Source organism: Sceloporus undulatus, chromosome 2 (genome assembly GCF_019175285.1).
Source record: "Sceloporus undulatus isolate JIND9_A2432 ecotype Alabama chromosome 2, SceUnd_v1.1, whole genome shotgun sequence".
In the NCBI taxonomy this organism is placed as follows: Eukaryota; Metazoa; Chordata; class Lepidosauria; order Squamata; family Phrynosomatidae; genus Sceloporus; species Sceloporus undulatus.
The window spans coordinates 67,186,102-67,210,690 of record NC_056523.1 but is presented as its reverse complement, the minus strand read 5'-3'; the positions used below and the strand labels follow the sequence as shown (position 1 = coordinate 67,210,690).

Sequence of the window (24,589 nt, the reverse complement as noted above, 5' to 3'; positions counted from 1 at the left end):
TTTCACATGGTCAACCACTCTTGTTGAGCAGTAGTTTGGGTGAATGTAAAGTCGAAGGCTTTCATGGCTGGCATTCATAGTTTTTTGTGGGTTTTTTTTCGGGCTGTGTGGCCATGTTCTAGCAGAGTTTCTTTCTGATGTTTTGCCAGCATCTGTGGCTGGCATCTTCAGTAGTTTGGGTGAGTTTCACTTACAATACATACAGGACTGTAACCTCAGTCATTTATGAATGCCAGGAAATCTGCAAGCAATATATCAAGTATTTTGTAGATTTCTATGAATCAGCTATTCTGGGATCTGCTACCTAAGCTTTAGCTTGTTTTTCTGTCTTTTGTTGTTGTTGGGCATAGGATTGCAATTACTCATCACTAACCTTTGTAGAACTTGAAGTGGGAAATCCTTCCCAAATGGGAAGTTGGAACCTATGCTGGAGGATGGCATTGTGGTTAATTAAATGTATATATAGATGGATGTTTTGGCATTCTTTTTTGTGGTATAATGACAATAGTTTCTGACTGATAAAGGGATGCTGTAACAGAGGCAACATTATTATTATTATTATTAACCTTTATTTATAAAGCGCTGTAAATTTACACAGCACTATACATACAGTCTTTTTAATTAGACGGTTCCCTGCCCTCAGGCTTACAATCTAAAAAGACACCACACAAAAGGAGAAGGGAGTAGTGGTGGGGAAGGGGATGAGGTCCAGCAGTTCCTCTCTACCTCTAAGGCCTGGACCAAGGCAGGTGGATTGGAGGTACGGCTTGGCTTTATAATGGATGGTTAATCTTCATCCAGGGAGGCAAGCAACAATTATGCAAGGCCTGGGAACGCTTCTCTCAACAGGACGGTCTTCAACTCCGTTTTGAAGCTGGTTAAAGAAGTGATGGCTCTTGTTCGGGGGGAGGGGAAGAAGGTTCCAGGAGTGAGGGGCAGCGAGTGAAAAGGGGCGAATCCGAGATGGGGCAGAGGAAATCCTGGGCTGGGACAGTAGACCTTGACTACCTGAACGGAGGGCCCGAGTGGGAAGGTGAGGAGAAAGAAAGTCTGATAAGTAAGGAGGGGCCAGTCCCTGGAGGGCTTTAAATGTCGACAGCAGGAGCTTATACTGAATGTGGAAAGGGAGGGGGAGCCAGTGAAGGGATGCCAGCAAAGGAGAGATATGGTCAGAGCAGTGGGCGGATGTAATAATGCGTGCAGCTGAATGCTGGACAGAAATTAAAGGACGGAGGTGAGAAAGAGGAAGCCCTGCCAGAAGGATGTTACAGTAATCAAGTTGTGAGATCACTAGGGCATGGACCAGGATCTTGGCAGTAGAGGCGGAGAGATATGGTCGGATTTTGGCAATACTGTACAAAAAGAATCTACAAGCCTTGGCTGTGGTCTGGATCTGAGGGATACACGACAGAGAAAAGTCAAAGATAAAACCAAGACTGCGGGCTTGCTGGACTGGTTGAATAGAAGTGTTGTTCATAGAGACAGAAAAGGAGTGTTGAAGGGTGGGCTTAGGAGGAAAGACAAGCCTTGGAGAAAGGTCAGGGGTGGAAAGATACAACTGGGTGTCATTGACGTACAGATGGTAGGAAAAACCAAAACAGCTAATGAGTTTACCTAAGGACATCAGTTTAGAAAGTGTTCTTAGTTCACAGCTTTGCTAATAGATGCATTATGGTCTTTGTGATCATTTTTACACTTTAAAAGGGCTCAAAAAGAAACTCATTAATAAATAATATTGTGGGAGAGTAAAAATATATGTCTCATGTTGAAGTAAAATGACTAACAGTAGTCTATGAAGAACTATGTAATCCATGTAAGATTATGCTGAAGACAGGTTTGGGTTTTTTTTAAGTCTCATAGAGCTTATATTGAATTGTCTATGAACTGCATATTTAACTTATATTGGATTACAACTTCCTAAAAGAACCTCTGGCAAAGTGTTGCTTTGGCAACAGAACTAGTGTTCTCTGTATTAGCTATTGAGGCTGAAATCCTGTAGAAGCCCACCTAAATTTAGAGTAAACCCTACTGAATGCAGTGGTACTTCCTTCTGAGTAGATATGTACAAGTTTGATTTTCAAGAGCAGTTACTGTTGGGGTGTATTTCTTTTAATAACCCATTAAGAGAAACTTGATACAGTTTGCACTGGAAGAAAAGATCAGAAGAACTTTCTTTTGATATTGTAATGATTACTTCCGCTCAACAAATTACAGGATGTTTTAAAAAGTTGGATAATTGTAACTGTCTCTTTATATAAGCATTGGGAGAATTGAAGATAAAGGTATGTGCCCTGGAATGACACATTTGTTGCATAAAATGCTTCCCTTTTTCCCACAAGAAAGGCTACTCGTATATTTAATTAAACTTTCAGTTATGAATCCCTATCAGTCCATGCAATAACAATGACTTCCTCTGATAAAATATGATATTTTATAATGCAATAAATTGTTTATTGTGAGAAATCTTTTAAGTCTGAAATCTCACATACTTCTACTTACAATGTTAAGAGAATTAGTGAAGATACCTGTTAATGGCTGCCTAGCATGATCTTAGTTTTTGAGCCAAGCTGCTTGGGGTGGCCAAACTGGATTAGGAATTTGGGGAATTGTAGTCTGAAAAGTAACTTTTCCAAGAGCAGTTCAAAGCACATCATTTATTTTGAGATTGAAATATGTATTACACACACATACGGGCATGCATATATATAAACGATTAACAAACACAACATAATAAATTAGCAAAACAGTTCAGCTTGGGACTTCTTCAGTTGCTGCAAATGAAAGTAAGCTGCATCCAAGGTGGTATTTTAGAATATTGCCAATGTCTATTGCCAATATTCTTAAATGGGTGATGGTGTCATGTATAATCCTCTAGACCAGGGGTAGGCAACCTGCGGCCCGTGGGCCAGATCCGGCCGGGCAAGGCCTTGGGACCGGCCCCAGCCCGGTCCTGCCGCTGATTGCCACCGGAGCCTTTGGGGGGCAATTGTCTATAGAAGCCTCAGAAACATGTATTTATATTAACATTTTTTAAAAAAATCAGCAAATTTTTTCATATGTCCTCCATTTTTTTAAACAAAGTGTCCTCCATTTGAAAATTTTGTCCTACATTTGTCCCAGTTTATTTATATATTTAATTGTTAAAAAAAATATTTAATTATTTATTTTTTGACTTCGGCCCCCCAGTTGTCTGAGGGACAGCAACCCAGCCCCCGGCTCAAAAAAGTTGCCTACCCCTGCTAGACTGAGAAGGTCTTAAGTGTGTGAACCTAGGCAAATTCTCCCTCATATTCAAAGTATCTGACAGAGATGGCAACTCATTTGGAAACAAAGATAAATCAGGAAGACTGTGTTGTTCCAAGTTAAAATGTCTGGTTACTGGTTGCTCAGGCTTCCTAGTCAGGATTGCAGACATGTGATTCCTGAAGTGTTTACACAGGTCTGTAGTTGTTTTCCCCACATACTGAAGATCACATCCTATAAATCTGTATTCAGTTATGCTAAATCAATAAAAAGCAACAAATAGGTGTTTTGTAGGACCCTCGATTCCTTGTTGCGCTAAAAAATAAAGAGTCAGACAATGGTCAATAGTACTCTGGCCTTCCCTGAATCCGGCTTGTTCAGGGTGAATGATTTGATTACTAGATTCCCATTCTTCCAATCATTTAGTAAGTATTTGCAATATAGCTTGGAATCAACATCCAGAAGGCTTATAGGCCGATAATTGTTGGGATCTTGCTTATCTCCCTTCTTGTATATGGGGAAAACTATGCTCTGTTTCCAACCTACTGGAGTTATCCCTGTATTATTGATTTGGGTAAACACCTTAGCCAATATTGGAGCCCACCATTCAGAGAAGTTTTTATATATTTCTGGGGGCATCATATTTTCTCCTGGGGCTTTATTCAATGCAAGAGCTGCAATCAACTTTTTTATCTCAGACTCTGAAACCGGGGGCCAGTAAGGCAAACAGGTAGTTTTTAATGCCACAGAGGAGTGATGCTCTGCATTTATAGCTCCATAAAGTTTACTAAAATGGCTATACCATTGTTGCAATGTGATGTGCCCAACAATAACTGGTCTGATCCTGTTCATGCCAGAGGCAGTAATATCCCAAAATTGTTCCTCATTAATTTCTGTAACAGCTTGTGCTAATTGTTTCCATTGTGTTCTAATATATATATATATCTTTTTTCTGTTTTAAAAGTGCCTTGTAAGATGACCGCATAGAAGCTAAGATGTCAGGGGAGATATTATCATTATTTCTAAGTACCTGTCAAGAGCAACCCATCAATGCCAAATCAAACCATTTGTTAGTTACTACTTTGCTGGGGTTAAATTGTTTGTTACTCACCAACTTAGGCCTAAGCTTTTGGATAATGGTTTGGAAAACATGTAAAATATCTGAATTGGAGTTTAAAATAGCTGATTGTAAGGACTTAAAAGTAATACTCTCCAGCATCTGATGAATTGAGGTGCCCATGTTAATTGACCGCCGTATTCTCTGTTCTCCCATATGAATTCCATTTAAATTTTGGAGAATGCATGGGGGGCAAAACAACCCAGAATTAAATAACAATGACAATGGGAAATGATCACTTTCGGCATGATTAATAACTTCAAATCTACAAATATCAGGTACCAGGTTTGCAGATGCTATTATATAGTCTATTGTACTTGCTCCCCTGTTGGTGACATAAGGGCCCAATGTCAGATCATAATGGGTTCCATTAAGACACTGCAAGCCATGCAAAGAAAGAACTTCTATAAGCTTTAAGCCAGATTTGTTGGTGGTTATATCTTGAGAAACCCTAGGGACAGGTACAGCATAAGCGGTCAATCCGTGATTAGTACTCTCCACCTGCCTTGAGTCATTTCCAATTCTAGTGTTAAAATCTCCACAAAGTAATAACCTTGTAGAGGGATATTGTCTCTCCAGAGAGGACAGGGTTTCAGAAAAAATATCTCAAATACTATTAGGACCTACGTTCTTTGCTAAGTTAGGAGGAAAATAAATGTTTATACAGATGAAGGAACCAAAATGCATGCTCTTGATAGCAAGCACTTGTATACATTGTGGAAAAGCACTAGTTATTGGTTGAATTTCACCAAAACACTGGAAGAGCAACAGCAACCAATAGTGCTGGAAAATAGCATTCAAAACAAAAATAATCAAAATAAAATAACAGATCAGAAAAATACCCCGGAGCTCGTTAAAAACATCTCCTATCACACCAGCGCCATCTTGGCTCTGCCCAGCATCCCAGTCCAAAAGAAAAAAGGAAAAAAAAAAGAAAAAAGAAAAAGGCAGGCTTGCTTATATCCTCCCTGAGGCAGGTGTTGAGGCAAGGGAGGAACAAACACTCATAGGTCTTCAAGTAGCCCAAGTCCAACCTATTCAGTTATGCAAATAAGATTGCTGGACCAGCAAATGATGTTTTGATTAATGTAGGAGGTCCTGCCAGTTGTTATGGTCCTAAAAGTGATTATCTTCTTAAAGTACATACATATAATGCAATACTTGGAATCACAAGGTTGAGTCCAAGTTTGTTGACTGGTGATTTAAGGACAGCTTTTACCAGAAATCTCTGCAGACTAAGCAGAAAGCTACATACCATGAGAGGTTTGCTGGTAGCCCCAGCAAGATGTAGAGAATTTGCTAACAATTAATAGGATTTCCTCATTCTTATGGTAATTAGGAAATGGTGGGGGAAAATCTACCCCAGTACATTGTTGGCTGTTGCTTAACTCATGTCTTTTGTGGGATAGGGTTTCTCTCACAATGATGGTTGCTGTCTTGATGTTGTCAGCAACGAAATGAGGAGGATATCTTCTTTGAAAGCAGCTGTTGCTTAAGTTTGTTGGTCCTTTTATAGTAATTGTCTTGGTGTTACAGTTGAATGCGGGACCATCACACTTTAACCTTTTTATCAATGACTTATATGATAGGCTCCATTGACGCCCCTTTGTCATGGGGGAGAGGCGTGTGTACCTTAATGATGTTGTGAGCTATGCTGGTGGTGGTATAATAGCCACCGGCAGGGCCTCCCATGCCAGACAGGTCACAACCGAAGGGTCTGACCAAGAGCATCAAAGGGCAGGATGGGCTCTCTAGCCTTATGGCAACCATCCTAGGAGAAGGAAAACTAATCCCAAACCCGGGCAGATGGTGCTCATCTAACCCTGTAAGGTCAACCATCTCAGAGAAGGAAACTCTAATCAAACCTATGACCCGAGGACCTCGCTGCCACTGTCCATGCTTGTCAAGGCCTCAGCAGACGAACCTCTGGTTTAAAGGGTGAGGCCAGTGCTGTGCACGCTGCGCTTCACCAGAAAAATCCATTGCACAGGCTCGAAGGATACATCCAATCTCCGAAAAAGCCCTGTAGCGATAGGCAAGGGACGAAACGGCAGGTGTAAAGATGCACTGGAAGCCGCAGACCCAACCTTGCATGCAGGCGGTTCAGGACTTTGGTCGCTTGAGACTGACCCGGGGATGACAGTCTTGTTTGGCAGCATCCTGAATGACCAAGCAGCCTTTTTAAAGGAGAGCACCGCTTGTTCCATATGGAGAGGGGCCTAGAAAAGGTGGCCTAAAGAAAGCTCATCCTCAACTATCCGGTTGGCTAACCACGGCCAACGAGCATCTTCTGATGCGGTCAAACAAAGACAAGGAGACAAAGGCACACACCAGCTTCCAAAGGTGCAAATAGACTAACGCTTGCATGTTGGAACATCAGAACCATGCAAGATTCTGCAGATAGTGGACGTCCTGAGCATCGTTCTGCTCTAATAGCCCATGAACTGTCACAACTTAACATCAACATCGCTGCTCTTAGTGAAGTTCGTCTCCACGAGGAAGGCAGCCTTAAAGAACACGGTGCTGGCTACACACTCTACTGGTCTGGCAAACCCAAAACTGAAAAACATCTTTCAGGTGTAGGCTTTATGATCAAAAACTCCATTGCGTCCAGACTTGAAACCTTGCCAACAGGACACTCTGATCACATTATCTCCTTACGCCTCCCACATGTTGTTCTCTTCAGTATATATGCCCCAACTATGCAAGCCGACCCTGCGGAGAAAGACAAATTCTACTCAGACCTACGCCACCTTATACAAAAAGTCCCTGCAGAAGACAAAATCATTATCCTTGGTGACTTCAATGCCAGAGTAGGAAAGAACTTCAAAGCCTGGAAAGGTGTTTTAGGCAAGCATGGTGTTGGAAACTGTAATGATAACGGACGCCTCATGCTAGAGTTTTGTGCAGAACAGCAGCTGACTATTACAAACACTATCTTTCAGCAGAAAGATAGCTTGAAGACAACCTGGATGCATCCCCGATCCAAACACTGGCACCTCACTGACTACATCCTAGTGCGCCAGAGAAATATTTGCGATGTCCGTCATACACGAGTGATGCCCAGTGCAGAATGTCAAACAGATCATTGCCTCATAAGATGTAAACTAAATCTTCATTTTAAGTTTAAACCTAAGAGGGGTGGCATCTTAAAGAGGAGACTCCAAGTCAACAATCTTCAACAAGCTACCATGAGAGACAACTTCCAGGCAAATTTGCAAACAAAACTTGAAGACCATCCTGTAGACTCTTCTCCTACAGTGCTTTGGCAACATATCAAAAACAGCATCCTGCAGTCTGTGGAAGAATCCTTAGGATTCTCCCTCAAGAAAAACCAAGACTGGTTTGATGAAAACAACCAAGAGATCCAGGAGCTGCTCACCAGGCACACCTCGCTCAGCCATCCTGCCATGTCAAAAAAGCAGCCTTTCGCCTTGCATGTAGTCAACTCCAATAAAAACTCCGAGAGAGTCAGAACAAGTGGTGGATCAATTACACAAGGTTGTGCAGATCTGGGTGATTCCAGAGGATTTTATGAAGCTCTTAAAGCAGTGTTTGGACCTACATATCAGATCCAAAGCTCCCTATACAGTACAGATGATCAAACACTAAGCAGAGGTAAAGCTTCCATTCTGAACCGATGGGTTGAACATTTCCAAAGCCTCTTTAGTGCCAACCGAGTAGTCCAAGACTCAGCTATTCAACATATGACACAACAACCGATGAAGAAGGAATTGGACATAGCTCCCACTTTGGAAGAAACCGTTAAGGCCATACAGCTGATGAAAAATGGCAAGGCTGCCGGGATTGATGGAATTCCACCTGAAGCTTGGAAACACGGAGATCATGTATTCCATGCTAAACTCCACGAACTCCTTGTGAGTTACTGGGGAAAAGGCAAACTGCCATCAGATCTCCGAGATGCAGTCATCATCACCCTGTACAAGAAAAAAGGAGCAAAATCAGATTACTCAAACTATCGAGGTATAACACTGCTCTCCATTGCTGGAAAAATCCTTGCAAGGATACTGCTGAACAGATTAGTTCCTGCTATTGCAGAAGAACTTCTTCCTGAAAGTCAGTGCGGCTTTAAATAATAAATAATAAATAAATAAATCTTTATTTATATCCCGCCCTTCCAGAAAGATCAGAGCGGCTTACAATATGCAACAAGTGCAACAAATACAGGTTAAAAACATAAAACATCCACAATACACAATCTAAAAACAATAACAAAGGCCCCGTTAGCCCATCCTCATGGCCACGGAAGAGGAGGGAGGCCCACAGGATATTTAATCGGGGAATGCCTGCTTGAATAGGAAGGTTTTGAGATCCTTCCTAAATTGGGCCAGGGTGGTGGATGAGCGGAGCTCAGTGGGCAGCGTGTTCCAAAGGGCTGGGGCAGCTGTGGAGAAGGCCCTTCTAGAGGTAGAAGCTAACCTAGCCCCAGGCACCTTCAGCAGTTGCTGCCCAGATGTTCTGAGGGTGCGAGGCGGATTGTACGGGGAGAGGCGGTCCTTTAGGAATCCTGGACCCAAGCCATTTAGGGCTTTATAGGTAATAACCAACGCCTTATATTGAGCTCGGAAGCGAATGGGCAGCCAGTGGAGATCTTTAAGCACAGGTGTTATGTGGCTGGTCCTGGACGCACCAGTGACCAGCCGGGCTGCCATATTTTGCACCATTTGCAGCTTCCGAGTTTGGTATAAGGGTTGCCCCATGTAGAGTACATTGCAGAAGTCCAATCTCGAAGTTACCAGAGCATGTACAACAGTTTCTAGGTCCCTCCGGTCCAGGTATGGGCGCAGCTGGCGAATCAGCCGAAGCTGGTAACAGGTGCTCTTGACCGTCGCATTCACCTGAGCAGTCAGGTGGAGCGACGAGTCAAGAAGCACCCCCAGACTGCGCACGGAGTCCTTCACGGGGAGCGTGACCCCGTTCAGGACAGGTGGAACCACCGCCATTCCTGGACTGGGGGAACCTATCACTAGTACCTCCGTTTTCTCTGGATTCAGTTTGAGTCGGTTTTTCCTCATCCAGCCCATTACTGACTCCAGACAGGCCACGAGAGGAGAGACGCCATCCCCAGTCACTGCATCAGTCGGAGACATAGAGAAAATGATTTGGGTGTCATCAGCGTACTGATAACCCCGCGCCCCATGTCTCCGGATGATCTCTCCCAGCGGTTTCATGTAAATGTTAAATAGCATGGGAGACAGAATGGCTCCTTGAGGGACCCCAGTTTTAAGGGCCCGCTCGCTGGAGCGCACGTCTCCCAGCTGCACCATCTGGGACCTCCCAGAGAGGTAGGAACGGAACCACTGGAGCGCAGTGCCCCCAATTCCCACCTCAGCCAGGCGCCCCAGAAGGATACCATGGTCTATGGTATCGAAAGCCGCTGAGATGTCCAAGAGCACCAACAGGGACACGCTTCCCCTGTCGACGCTCAGACGGAGATCATCGACCAAGGCGACCATGGCCGTCTCAACCCCGTGACCCGCCCGGAAGCCAGTTTGAAATGGGTCCAGATAATCAGTTTCATCCAAGACCGTCTGAAGCTGGATCGCAACCGCCCTCTCGATCACCTTCCCCAAGAATGGAAGCAGCGAAACAGGCCGATAATTATTATGTACCAGGGGGTCGAGGGAGGGCTTCTTTAGGATCGGTTTTACAATGGCCAATTTTAGATCCGATGGAAATCGCCCATCCCTCAAGGAGGTGTTAATTATCCGGTGTAACAAGGACGTTACCACCGGTCCCCCCCTGGGCCGCTAACCAAGAGGGGCAGGGATCGAGGGAGCAGGTTGTTTTCCGAACACTTCCGAGGATCTTGTCCACATCCTCGGTACTCACCAACTCAAACTGATCCAGTATAACACAGTCCGCGGAGGCTCTGGACACTTCTACCCTAGGTTCTGCCATAATGTCGGCGTTCAGACCTTCGCTTATACGAGAAGTTTTATCCACGAAAAAATCATTAAACATTTAGAGCTAATAGGAGCACTACAGACATGGTATTTGCCCTTAGACAACTGCAAGAGAAATGTAAAGAGCAGAACAAAGGACTCTATGTGTCATGGCCAGCCAAGAACAGCTCTCGGAAGATGAGGATGAGGACGAGCCTCCTCCAGAGCAAGAGCTAATTGAGGCTACACCAGGTGATAATCCTGCTTTGCCACGTCCCAGCTGTGATCTCCCAGCCCCAGAGGAGGAGGCCCAACCAGGTCCTAGTGCTAGTGAGATGCCTCCTGTGGTGCAACAGCCTAGTGGTGACTCTGGGGAGGAAGCTTGCGCCTACTTACAAACAGAGAAGGGCTGAGAGTGCTTGCAGGCGCAGATCCAGGAGGATTGCAGAGAGGCAATTAGCAAACCAGCCTCAGGTGGCATGGGGGAGAGTTTCCCTTACTTAAGCTGTAGAGAGGCCTCAACTCAGTGCCAGAGTTTATTGCATGCCGGCACTGGCTCCTTGTATCTTGACTCCTTGTTGCTTTGACCTCGGAATGGACTGGACCCTTGTTATCTTCTGGCTGTTTTGACCCTGGACTGATTTGACTACTCTGACTCCCGGTATCCTGACTTTGGCTTGGCTGTTGGACTGCTCTGACTTCTGGTATCCTGACTTTGACTTGGCTTTTCGGACTGCTCTCACGCTTACTCCTTGCAAGGTCTGTGTTATGCTTCCACTTGCTGTGCTAAGCCATTCTTATTGGTGTGTGTCTGTGTGTGCTGGCTGCAGTCCAGGACACTATGTAACATTTGTCGACCTCACCAAAGCCTTCAACACTGTGAGTAGAAAAGGTCTGTGGCAGATCCCGGAACGACTAGGATGCCCTCCCCCAATTCCTCAAAATGATCATCCTGCTACATGAAGGCCAGCAAGGTCAAGTCAGATATGGCGATACTCTCTCGGAGCCCTTTCTAATAACTATTGGTGTGAAACAAGGTTGTGTTCTCGCTCCAACTCTATTTACAATCTTCTTCAGCATGATACTCCAAAGGGCTATGGCAGATCTCAAAGAAGAAGACAGCATTTATATACGCTACCGTCCTGATGGTAGCCTGTTTAACTTAAGCTGCCTGAGGGCCCGCACTAAGACTCTAAACTATCTAGTCCATGAGCTGTTTTTTGCTGATGATGCTGCCCTCATTGCCCATACAGAAGCAGCTTTGCAGCACCTAAGATCTTGTTTTGCTACAGCTGCAGAGCTCTTTGGGCTGGAAGTCAGCCTGAAGAAAACGGAAGTTCTCTACCAGCCTGCACCACAGAAAGAACACTACCATCCTCACGTCACTGTAGGCAAATCTGTGCTTAAGTCCATCCAGCAGTTCACCCACCTGGGAAGCATCATCTCCTCAGACGCCAAGATTGATCACAGACTAGCAAAGGCATATAGTGCATTCGGAAGACTTCACAAAAGAGTCTGGAGTAACAAGCACTTGAGGCGAAGCACAAAAATCTGTGTGTATAGAGCCATTGTACTATCTATTCTCCTCGATGGGTGTGAAATATGGGTCACCTATCGCCAACACCTACAACTCCTTGAACACTTTCATCAGCACTGTTTACGCACAATTCTAAATATACACTGGACTGACTATGGTGCTTTCTGCATTGCCATTTGGGACGTCCTCTGGACGTCCCATTTTAAAAAAGGGGCGTCTCTTCTAGACGCCCCTGGGCCTAGTACGGACTCCGTCCGTACAAGATGGCGCCGGCCCTTCTACATGGCCGGCGCCATCTTTGCGTATCGGACGCTGAGCGTCCGTACGCGTCGCGCCGCTTGTGACGTAGCGAGCGCGCCCCTGGCGCCTCGCTACATCGCAAACGCGACGGAAAAAGAAGCTCCATTTTGGAGCTTCTTTTTTGGTCCGCACGGGAGTCGGGCCGTGTGAAGGCTCCGGCTCCCCCACGGACCTACTGGCGGCGGCGGCAGACTGCCGCAAAGCGGCGGTCTGTACCCCGCCTATGTGACAAACGTTGCTGACCTTGAGCAAGCAGGGATCACCAGCATTGAGGCCATGCTATTGAGGACACAGCCGTGCTGGACAGGACACGTCTCTAGGATGAAGGACCATTGCCTCCCAAAAATAGTATTCTATGGAGAACTCGCCATGGGTCAGCGTAAGAGGGGCGCCCCAAAGAAGAGACACAAGGACTCCCTGAAACAACATCTCAGGCTTGGCCAAATTGATCACCAGCAATGGTTCGCCCTGGCCTCGCATCGGGAGGCATGGAGAAGCACTATCCACAATGCTGCAGCCTTTTTCGAAAGCTCACACCGAACGAGTCTCAAAGAGAAACGACAATGCAGAAAGAACCACAACTCGGAAACATCACCCAAGGAGATTTTGCGCTGTGCTTTCTGTAAACGGACCTGTTTATCCTGGATTGGCCTTTTTAGTCATCAACGCGCTTGTTCAAAGTGCGGGATGAGTCCTTCCTGAATATTCATTCGTGAAACAAAGCCAGAAAGAGAGATGATAGGCTAGAGAGAATTCATATCAAGTTTGTAGATGGTACAAAACTGGGAGGGCTAGCTATCAGATAAGAACAGAGTTAGAAAGGACCTTGGTAAACTAGAAAAATGGGCTGAAACAAACAGAGTGAAATTCAGTAGGGACAAATACAAAATTTCACATTTAAGCCACAAAATACAAATGGACACTTATAGGATGGGAAATACATGGCTCAGCAGTACAGTCAGCCCTCCACATTTGTAGCTTTGCTTTTGCTCATTTTGCGACTTCAGTGATCTGATGGGCTCTTAAGGTCCATGCTAATGTCCCAGTTTCTCCTTGGTGATTCTTCCCAGTATATTAATATGGTGTTAGACATACCACTGAGCATGTGCAGGACATACTGCAAAGCATTCCCACAAACTGGGTGAACTCAAATGCTGTTGCTTTCATGTTGTGATATTTTCTTAATTTGCACTATAATATGTTATATATTTTGTCAGTCTATAGATTATCCATCAAATAAGACAGGGATGGGCAGGTGTGGAAGACTGGGGGCTTCATTAGGCGCTAGGAGACTTTGGAAGGCTCCACTTGCTCCTGCAATAAACCTAAAGTAAAATAAAGCAATTGTTTGCCTCAAAATGCTTCTACCAAAAAAAAAAAGTTTTGCCCCCGAGCACTCCTAAGGAGCATGGGTGCCTTTTTAAACCATGTTTTGAGTTGTTTGGGTGTGTGTTGTTTTTTAACCCAGAGGACCCACAAAATGTGATGAAAAGACAGTCTCTGCCCCAATGGACATTTTGGAGCATTTCAGACAAAAACATTATTTTGAAACACTTTGCAAAAAATGGTTTTGACTACTGGAGGGCTGGGGGGTGCACCAAAGTGGTGAAAATCCCCTCCACACACCCTATAGATCATTGAGGTGCACTCAAATGCTTCCCTTTTATCCATCCTTGAAATAAGAGGATCAAACAACAGCAACATTTAAAACAGTAGTGTGTGGAAAGCATCTGTTCCTGATGCCTGCTTTCAATGTCAGCATTACTGGAATTTATGATCTCACATGATCTGGAAATGTGTGGCTTGGTTTATTTTTGTTGGTATTAAATTATTGGATGATCTGGTACTTTGCAACATTTGCACCTATTGGTTAGATAGTCAATTTTGAATAGTTTAAACATAATGTTTTGAATGAACTGCACATCAACCATGGGTTTTTAATCTTGTTTCAAAATTAAAACATTATTCATCATGCACTGGGTATCTCATTATTTCTAATGGGCATGAAAATAAGTAAGACTAATTAGATTGGTACTTATGCTTAAATACCCCAAAGGCACTAAATCCACTGATCTTGGAAGCTTAGCAAAGCCAAGCCTGGTTAGTACTTGGAAGGGGACTGCCATGGAATACCAAGTGCTGTAGGCACTTGGAATTACTGAAGGTGCCTGGGGCCAGATTAGTCTCCACCTCGTGGAGGACATTTTCCACAGCTGCCCCAGCCCTTTGGAATAAGCTGCCCACTGAGCTCCGCTCATCTACCACCCTGGCCCAATTTAGGAAGGATCTCAAAACCTTCCTATTCCAGCAGGCATTCCCCGAATAAATATCCTGTGGGCCTCCCTCCTCTTCCGTGGCCATGAGGTTGGGCTATAGGGGCTTTTTATTTGTTATTGTATTTTATGGATTTTTTAATCTGTCTTGCATTGTATGTATTTTAATCTTGTTGTAAGCCGCCCTGATCCCTGGAAGGGCGGGATAAAAATAAAAATTTTATTATTTTATTATTATTATTATTAGGCTGCATTACAGAAGTAGGCAATGGCAAATAATCTGTGAGTATCACTTGCCTAAGATAACCCCATTAAAGTCATGGGTTTCACATAAGCCACCAGGTGACTTGAAGACATACACACTTGCACTTAGACTAACACAGAACACTAGGTAGAACAGAACCTTGTAAAATGCTGAATTGAATGAAACTTTATAATTTTTCAGAAATTTTTAATCACATGTATGTGGTACCTGGAAGAAAAAAAATGTCCTACTTAACATACAGCACTTGAAAGGTACATAATGGAGAAGATCCTTAAGTGCAAAGAAATAAGACTGAACCCTAAAGCTAGCATTGTCCAAGCAATTATATTCCCCATCACCATGTACAGATAAATAAATAAAATAAAATAAATCGTTATAAAAGCTGGACAGTGCAGAAAACTGATAGAAAGAAAATCAACTCATTTGAGATGTGGTGCTGGAGAAGAGTGCTGAGGATGCCATGGATGACCAAAAAGACAAGCAAATGGATCCTTGAACAGATCAAGCCTGAATTTCCCAGGAAGACAAGATGACTAAACTGAAGCTGTCATACTTTGGCTACATCATGAGAATGCATGAATCGTTGGAAAAGACAATGAATCTAGGAAAGGTGGAAGGCAGTAGAAAAAGAGGAAGACTACATGCCAGATGAATGGACTTATGGGCCTGAGCCTGCAGGAAATGAGCAGAGAGGTTGAGAGTAGGGGCTTTTGGAGTTGTCTCATTCACAGGGTCGCCATCAGTTGTGGGTGACTCAAAGGCAGTTAACAATAACAACGATGGAGAAGGTGGAAAACTAATCGGTTTCATGTTACTCAGACTTCACTTTTTAGCATTTGAAAATACTTCCTTCTGAACTGTTATACAATTTGACTCTTCCTTATCTGGAATTCCAAAATCAAAAATATTTCAATAACCAAAACTTTTTTTCATGAGTGGTTGAGATAGTGACATCTTTGCTTCCTGATTGTTCAGTGTGCACAAACTTTGTTGAAAATATTGTATAAAATTACTATCAGGCTGTGTTTGTAACATGTATATGAAATATAAATGTGTTTAGACTTGAGTCCCATCTCCCAGATATTTCATTATGTAGGTATATGCAAATACAAAAATGCAAAACACTTCTAGTCCCAAGCATTTTAGATAAGGGAGTATTCAGATAAAGTGGATAATCTGATTATCTTCTTTATTGTATCATCTTGTTTTCTTATTCAATCTCAATCTGTTTTTTTAGGTCCCAGAAGCCATAAGGAAGTGCCAGCGAGCTGGAATTACAGTCCGCATGGTTACTGGAGATAATATCAATACAGCTCGTGCCATTGCCATAAAGTGTGGAATCATTCACCCTGGAGAGGACTTCCTCTGCATTGAGGGAAAGGAGTTTAACCGAAGAATCAGAAATGAAAAGGGAGAGGTAGGTCATGTGCAAAATAGAACACATGTTATATACAAAATAGAATATATGTTATGCTATCAAATGAGGATAGTGAAAGCTGTTAGTTCATATTATCATAGTTTTCTGAATAGAAGATATGATATTGTGTCTGAATTTGTATTTTTGTAATATTAAGAGGTAGGCTTAAACCTTATGTACATTTCAGTTATTTTACTAGAATGGTGTACTGTACATATAATGTTAAACTGTGGTTTGACTTTATATGAATAAGTATTATTCATTAAATTGTTGGAAGGAATATAGTGGAGAAAATGCACTGACCTTAAAGCCATCCTTGTTCAAAAGGACACTGGAATGCAGAAAAGTTTCTGAAAGGCTGAGAAATATATCAGTATTGTTTTCCAGCTCATTAGTTTATAGAATGACTGAACTTTCCAGAACTTGGTTGCTTCCCAGGAATAATCCTCTTATAGTTTAATTCATGATGTTGTTGGAAGATTATCATTTCTTCTGTCCCATCTCTCTTAAAAAATGTTCTAACTTTGGCCTCTGAATATGAATGCTTCTTTAATTATGACTTCCGATTACATTAGCAGGTGTAAGATGTATATGTGAATGGTACCACTACTTTTACTAATGCCATGGCTTTTCCAGTTCGATGTCTGGAGTTGATGGGGAATTCAGATTTTACTGTGCACACTTGAGGTAGAATTAAGCCCAGTATAGACTCAAAATAGACTCAAAGAAAGTCTCATTGAGTTAAATAAATGTGCACAAGATCACAGCCTTAGTGCATTATACCTTTAGTATAAACATGCCAGCAGTTGTCTACTCTGCATTCTGTCATTTGTATTTATTGAGCTTACTGGATGTTTATAGCACTTAGAAAGGTCAGTGAAGAGGCTGGTTCAGAAAAGACAGATGGTATCTATCATGATAGGTTAGAACAGACGTATATTTGCAAAAACACTGGAAAAAACATGAGATCATCTAAGTAATATGATGGTATTACTTAGATGAAAATGACAAAGTGACAATGAGAGTGAAGTATGGCTGTAGATGAGAGCAGCAGAAAATCTTGGGGAGCCTTTGCAGTTCTCAGGAAAATAGGAGGGATGTAGTGTGGGAAATGCATTTACCTTAAAGACACCCTTCTTCAAAAGGACACTGGACTTAACATTTCAGAAACGTTGAGAAATGTCTTATTATTGTTGTTATTTTCAGATTGAGCAAGAGCGCATTGATAAGATCTGGCCAAAACTTCGTGTCCTTGCTCGTTCATCTCCGACCGACAAGCACACTTTGGTCAAAGGTAAATGCTACCTCTATACTTGCCCTTCTTATGAAGTCACTTAAATTATTTGTTTTGTCACTACTACTGCATTACTACTGCACCCTACATTGATGATGTTTGCAACAACAGAAAAATATTTCTTTTGGTAATAAAAAGAGGTGCAGATTACCTTTTCTGAGAAAGTTTTGGTTTAACCTCTATCTCTTAGTTCTAATCTCCAGATGAAATGAAGGTAAAGGATGCTAACTGCATTGCTCACATTAGTCTCTCCTTTCTCTTTGTTGCCTTCCCTACCAATGACCGGTCTTATTACTTATGTTGCTCTGTAATGTGCACCCTACATTGATGGTGCTTCATAAATTAATGATAATAATAGTTTCTGCATTATCAGTAACAGGTATAGTGTGTGGGCTTCTTGTTTCTTTATGCAGCTGAGGAGTAAGCTGCCTACTGAAAAACAATATATTGAAAGCAGCACAGATGAATGTTTGTAAAAAGCCTAACATTATATTATTCTAATGCTAGAATTTCTATTTGAGCATTTGAGCTAGCAGCATTATTAATAATTGGAGAAGAAAATTTTCTAATGAGCTCTGAACCTTCATTTTTGGAGTTAAGCATCTTAGTGTCTTGAAACCACTTGAATCTAAATCAGAACTCCTGTTAATGTGCCCATATATTATTTTGACAGAAATAAAACAGCCGGAATGTCTTATATAACTATAGTTAGAGCCGCAGTGAGGACACGGAGCAGGGAGTCAATTAGCCAGTGTAGTGGAAGAAGATTTCTTTTTGTACTTTCCTTGGGAGCATATTTTAGATTTTGTATTTCTGAAGTCCTTTGAGAGTTACACAAAATTATTTGAAACATTAACTTCTCTAGACCAAGTGTGTGCATAACTACTGTTTGAAGGACAAATCAGGCTCTCATCTTTGATGCATAAGAAGTGCTCTTGGGCAAATATAGAAACCTCATACACACACGCACAAAAAACTTTTTATATATGCTATATTGAATGTTTAATCATAATACAATTTGCCACAGGGAGGGAGCTTTTCAAATCTAGTACACCATTTATTTTGTGCCAGTACAGGGACTCCTTCATTTAGCCAGAAAATGGTGGTGGAGCCAGCAAATGGGGAGGGGGGAAAACTCTGTTTACCATTCTGAATTTACTAAATGCAGAAAATGGCACCTAATCCCAAACATTTGTTTTGTATTTTCTTATTGATTTTAGATTATTTACAGTCTGTTTGAACACAATTAGGATCCCAAGCAATCTGGATAAGAGTGTTGTCTTCAGTTTAGCTTTGGTTATAAATATTGTTATATAAATAGCAGTTAGGTTTAGTGAAACTTCTTATCATCTGAATCCTTTGGATATTTGTTGAATCTTCCAAAATGTTACAGCCTCACTGAAGGAATTTGGATGTGAACAACTTTTCTCACATGCTTATATTGTTCCTAATCAACACATAGCCTTAAGCTCCAATATTCCTACTGCTGTTGATTAAGTATCTTACCAAGAGTGTAATATTGCATGTTATGAAATTACACTGGAATGAGTCCCCCAGAGTCTATTAATTCTTGTGTAGAAAGCCTATAAAGACAGAACTTTGTTTTTCTAAAGAAAGCACCAAAAAGCTGCTTTCTCCTTCAACCGTCTTTCATGTATATAAACACTGGTCTTGGGAATCGTTGAAATTTAAATGATTGAAGCAAACATTTGGGTATTTATGTGCCTTTAAAAGAAATTGTGTTTGGCAAAAGCTATATGCACTTCTCCATAGAAGCCTCCTACCCTAACCTCACTTACACTTTGATGCCCTCTGGTGGACATTTCTCAGTATACTGACCTCAAGGTAGTGGCAAGAAAATTTCTTGGAAAGAAACAAAGAAAGAGTGCGTGAAAGAGAACAGAAATCACAAACCCAGTCAGCTTTCCAAAGCAGCTTATGTTTTCTTTTGCTTTTAGAATTAAGTTGAATATTTAGCTTCAGTGGTGTTTTCTTACATACTGTAAGGGACGAGGTTAGAGAAGGCAAAAATGAAAGAAGGTGACAAAGCTTGATAAGACAGTAGCAAGAAAAAACAGAGCACCGTATTTGGATGTGGATGTAAAGGTACTGTGAATGAATGGGAAACAAGTTGCATGAAACAACTCTGTGAAATAGCCTGATAGCTTAGACCACAGACGTACATAATGCCATCCACAAAGATGTCTTTGCCTATATAAATGATCAAGTAACAGCATCAAATTGTGACTTTTTTTCTTCAAGACTTGTCCTGTAGTTTCTTAAAATACATTGCTGTATGTTGCAGGTATTATTGACAGCACTCAGGTGGAGCAAAGGCAAGTGGTAGCAGTAACTGGAGATGGAACGAATGATGGACCAGCACTTAAGAAAGCTGATGTTGGCTTTGCAATGGTATATTGTAGACCATTTCTCTTATTAGCACTGCATCTGTTGTAATAGTGGGGATGGGAGTGAAATTAGCTCATTTGAGAGTGGAGTAGAAAAATTTCCAAACTCCAAGTAATGATAAAAGTATTCACCTATTATTTCTCCAGGTTTTTGCTGGTCTGATGCAACTTTTCCTGTTAAGATGTCATTTTCTCTATGCTAATAGATCAAAGACTTGAAAAGTTACTTTTGTGGACCACGCCTCCCAGAATCCCTCAACCAGCCTGCCCCACTGATGCTGGCTCAGGGATTTTGGGAGTTGTAGTCCAACAGTTACTTTTTCAAACAGTATAATAAACATAGGGGTCATGCAGACTGGGTGAAAGGATTGGCCAAAGGCCACTCTTGGCCTGTTTGGCACAGGTCTGTGGTGACCACACAGGCCTGGCCCCAATCTGGGCCACAGCCTCAGTCCAGAACAGGATGCTGGCAAAGAGCGGACATTCCCCACTCTTTTTGCAGATGGCATTTCCCTTCCAGGGGTGCTCTCTGCATGTTTTCAGCCATTCTGGGGCATGCATTATTTGCATGCCCTGCCCACAAAGCAGCCAGAAGCCATACTTTTCTGCCTGTCTGTTTTGGGCCATATAGGCTATACTGGCAAAATGGAATTAGATAGTAAATGCTTAATCTGTTTTAAATAGATAAATTTCAAATAACACTAATGTAAGAACTGTGATATCAAACCAAAATTTAAGTAATTTCAAAATCAGTCTCCCATCCATCCTAGGAACTGTTGTTGAGGAAAAGAAATCAAAAGCCTCCTAAGCAAGATTCATGTTTCTTTGGATCCTGAAATTCTTTTGTTTATGACAGCTATTTTAAATTGTTTTGGAAGTAATATTCCTCACCAAATCATTACTGCTCGTTCTAATAAATTATTCCTGTCATTTCTTCTACATTTTTCAGGGTATTGCAGGAACAGATGTAGCAAAGGAAGCCTCAGATATTATCCTGACAGATGACAATTTCAGTAGTATTGTGAAAGCTGTAATGTGGGGGCGTAATGTCTATGACAGCATCTCCAAGTTCCTGCAGTTCCAGCTCACAGTAAATGTGGTGGCTGTGATTGTTGCTTTCACAGGGGCTTGCATTACCCAGGTAAGGCTAAATTGGTAAATGTGTGATCTACATGGATAAAAGTCAGCTTCCCACCTCCAGCAGGAAATCTACATCAGATGAGGGTATATTTTCTCCAGTGGCAAAGCTCATATGGATTCTGCCTAATATATGTATCCTATTCAGACTATATACACCTTAATCTGAGCCTGACTTAAACAAAAACGATGAACATGTCAATTGGTATACCAGCTGTGTAGGTAATCACTGCATTTCTTGACTAATAGGACCATGATGGACTAAAATGTAAAAGGAACACTATGCCTCCACATGCCTCAAAACACTTCTCATTTTAAATGCATCATTTGCTTTCATTTAAATTTGTACCTATATACTTGACTATAAGTCTAGAAATGTATGCCCCAAAATGGACTCCAAAATCCTGGGTCAACTTATAAATGGAACAATATGGTAATACTGTTTATAAAGCTCCTAAAAGAAATGCCACCTTTCTTCATAGCCATTGATCTTAAAACAGCTACTGAGTCAAGGGGAGAGAGAGAGAGAGAGAATGATTCCCTCCTTGTCTGAGTCCTCACCCGCACTCCTCTTTCATCATAGCTAGAGATCTTTAAACAGCTACTGAAGCAGGGACAGAGAGTATTCTTGACTTAGCCACCGGTCATATCAAAATCCACAATGTTAGCCTCAAAACTAGCCCTCGACTTATACATGAGGTCGACCGATAGTTAACTGTCCTCATTTTCAAAAGACAAATATGGTAACATAGGTTTCAAAATGTAATATACGCATGTAAATGACAATGCTTTAAATATAGAAGCATTGAACGTAGTACATGCTTTTCACTTGAGTGCACCAGGTAAATTTAACCTCTTTGAGCAAAGTCATGAATAAGTCATTACACATACTGTAAAGAATAAGTTTACCTTGTCATCATGATATGGCCAAGTGAAACCTGAGGCTGTTTCTTTTAGAAGCCATGAAGGTAAAACTCCTTCCAAATTACTGCTTTAAATTTTTCAAGCTGTTCAAAGGTTATAACTATTTATTTCTTCATGGACCTTAGTTCCTCTGAGCACTGAAAACTCAAGCTATTGCTGTTGACACTGCAGGTAATTATAAGCAGAGATGGGAAAACAGAATTAGAAATGGGGAAAAAGTTGTTCCCAGGGCTAGTTCACATCATTTTTCGAATGCATAGAGAGACCTGGCAGATAGGTGTATGGAATTCTGGGCAACACAATAGCATAATATTATGCTGAAACTCCTCCTGGAGCTATCATTTTACATTAGCCCGTGGGTCAGAAAGATCAAAGTGGAAGACAAAATGGAATAAATCATATTTACATATTGTTTCATTTGCTCATTTAATGTTAGAAATGAGCCATCCCCCCATAGGAGTAGGTGAGCATATGGGAGTGGCTTCATGAAATGCTCTTTCCCCCCCTCTCTGTGATTGGACCATGTATGCGACATTGGACCAACCACTATTTTCAAATTGAAAGTCCAGGCATCTAGACATTCTCTTTTCTTCCTTAGGAAAATGTGGAAAGCTCAGAGCTTGACCATCAGAGCAAAGTAAGGTAAAGCTGCATTAAAGGAACAAGTATCCTCATCCAAGGAAAATTTTAGAAGCTGCAGAATTATTAAAGCATTAGGAATATCAAGGAAAAGAGGATTAAGCATTTCCAAAGCATTCTGAACCTACCATCAAGTAACTGGCACTTTCTAATAAAACAATAGCTATTGGAAATGTAAAGGAAAGGTTCAACATGAATAGTTTTCACTTGGTGCTTGATTGGTAATTTTCAGCCATGGCTTAATAATTGCTGTTTAATGATTGTCTAAAATATATCTATTGCACTCCTGTGATTGCTAACTGGTGTTGTATGCTGTTGCTGGATAGAATTTTTTAACAACCATTATAAATGATGTGTGTTCACCTCAGCCCCAGAGTACTAATTTTTAATAGGAACATCTGAGCTGATAAAATGTTAAATAAACTGTTGTCTTCAGTTTACTAATGTCACCATTTTTGAACCCTGAAAGGAGCAGGTTCCCCCTGCAATACTGTATGTGAAAAACTAGCAGGTTTTGAGGAAAGAAAAAAAAGAGTCCTCCACTAGGCTTTCTTTTGTCCCTTCCTTTATATTCAGGTGTTTTCTGTGTATATGACTGGGCAGTGAGCATGCATAATTTGTGCTTCTTAAACTTGAAAGGCATCATCATTATAGAAAAGCATCCAACTATCCATTAAAAGAAATAGAATACTAATGTACTTGCTTGTAGAACACTGTTAAACAATTGTATGCATTTATTGCACACATATATTTTATGTCATTCTTTCACTGATTACATTAGGCCAGCCATACTGGCAGGCTAGTGATCCATGGATTCAACAACCCATGGATTACCATACCCCATATTATTCAATAGAGGCATGTGCTCCTCAATAGAGGAGTCCAAGTAGACGATAAGTTGAACATGAGTCAACAGTGCGATGCGGCAGCTAAAAAGGCCAATGCAATTTTAGGCTGCATCAATAAAAGTATAGTGTCTAGATCAAGAGAAGCAATTGTGCCATTGTATTCTGCTCTGGTCAGGCCCCACCTGGAATATTCTGTCCAGTTTTGGGCACCACAATTCAAAAAGGACATTGAGAAACTGGAGCGTGTCCAGAGGAGGGCGACTAAAATGGTGAAAGGTCTGGAAATCTTGCCCTATGAGGAATGACTCAGGGAGCTGGGGATGTTTAGCCTGGAGAAGAGAAGGTTAAGAGGTGATATGATAGCCCTGTTTAAATATTTGAAAGGATGTCACATTGAGGAGGGAGCAAGCTTGTTTTCTGCTGCTCCAGAGAACAGGACCCGGAACAATGGATGCAAGCTACAGGAAAAGAGATTCCACCTCAACATTAGGAAGAACTTCCTGACAGTAAGGGCTGTTCGACAGTGGAACACACTCCCTCGGAGTGTAGTGGATTCTCCTTCCTTGGAGGTCTTTAAGCAGAGGCTGGATGGCCGTCTGTTGGGGATGCTTTGATTTGGATTTCCTGCATGGCAGGGGGTTGGACTGGATGGCTCGTGTGGTCTCTTCCAACTCTGTGATTCTGTGATATGAGGTTCAGCATTTTCCTCATCCACAGGAGGTGGGACCAAACCCCGATGTATGGGAAGGGTCCGCTCTACTTGAAAACTGAAAGTCACTATCTAGTAACAGAATGAAACAAAATTACTATGATATTCTGGTGTATCTAAGATAAACATTGTCAAATTTTTCTAAACTGCATAATGTATAATTGAGAAATGCTTAAATTATGAAAATGACAGAGCTATTGGGATTATAAATGTTTTTATGTACCAGATATGGCCATGTATGCTCTGAGTTATATGGGAACTGTCCCAGAACTAGATCCTAACTTGATAGAGATCTGGCAACAAGAAAATCTCCCAGACAATTCATAGAAGTTATGGAGGATGGAAAACCAAGAGTGGATTCACTACCTCTGAAGAAGTGGATCCAACAGCTGTCCTTTTGCTGTATTGCTTTCTATTAGTTATATATTTACATAATATGGATACAATTGTATCAGTAGGAATATCTGAATAAGATATTGTGTTTTGATTGGTGACTTTGCAACTTTGGTGTTAGCTGCCATTCATTATTTTTGGCTATAAAAAAATTCTTCAAAAGCATTTGGAAAGTTGTT

At 41.7% G+C, this 24,589-nt stretch overlaps 1 protein-coding gene across 7 annotated transcripts in view; it reads left to right on the top strand.

Annotated features, from left to right (window-relative positions):
* ATP2B2 (ATPase plasma membrane Ca2+ transporting 2) overlaps positions 1-24,589 on the top strand; it is a 166,500-nt gene that overhangs the window by 104,499 nt on the left and 37,412 nt on the right. For all 7 annotated transcript variants that reach the window (XR_006102033.1, XR_006102032.1, XM_042450235.1 and 4 more), the window contains 4 exons: positions 15,879-16,058; positions 17,265-17,352; positions 19,658-19,764; positions 20,710-20,901. Coding sequence is in view for 5 of the 7 variants with exons in the window: in XM_042450235.1 (XP_042306169.1) it covers positions 15,879-16,058; positions 17,265-17,352; positions 19,658-19,764; positions 20,710-20,901 (567 nt within the window). In the remaining 2 variants the exon portion in view is untranslated. The remainder of the gene's footprint in view (positions 1-15,878; positions 16,059-17,264; positions 17,353-19,657; positions 19,765-20,709; positions 20,902-24,589) is intronic.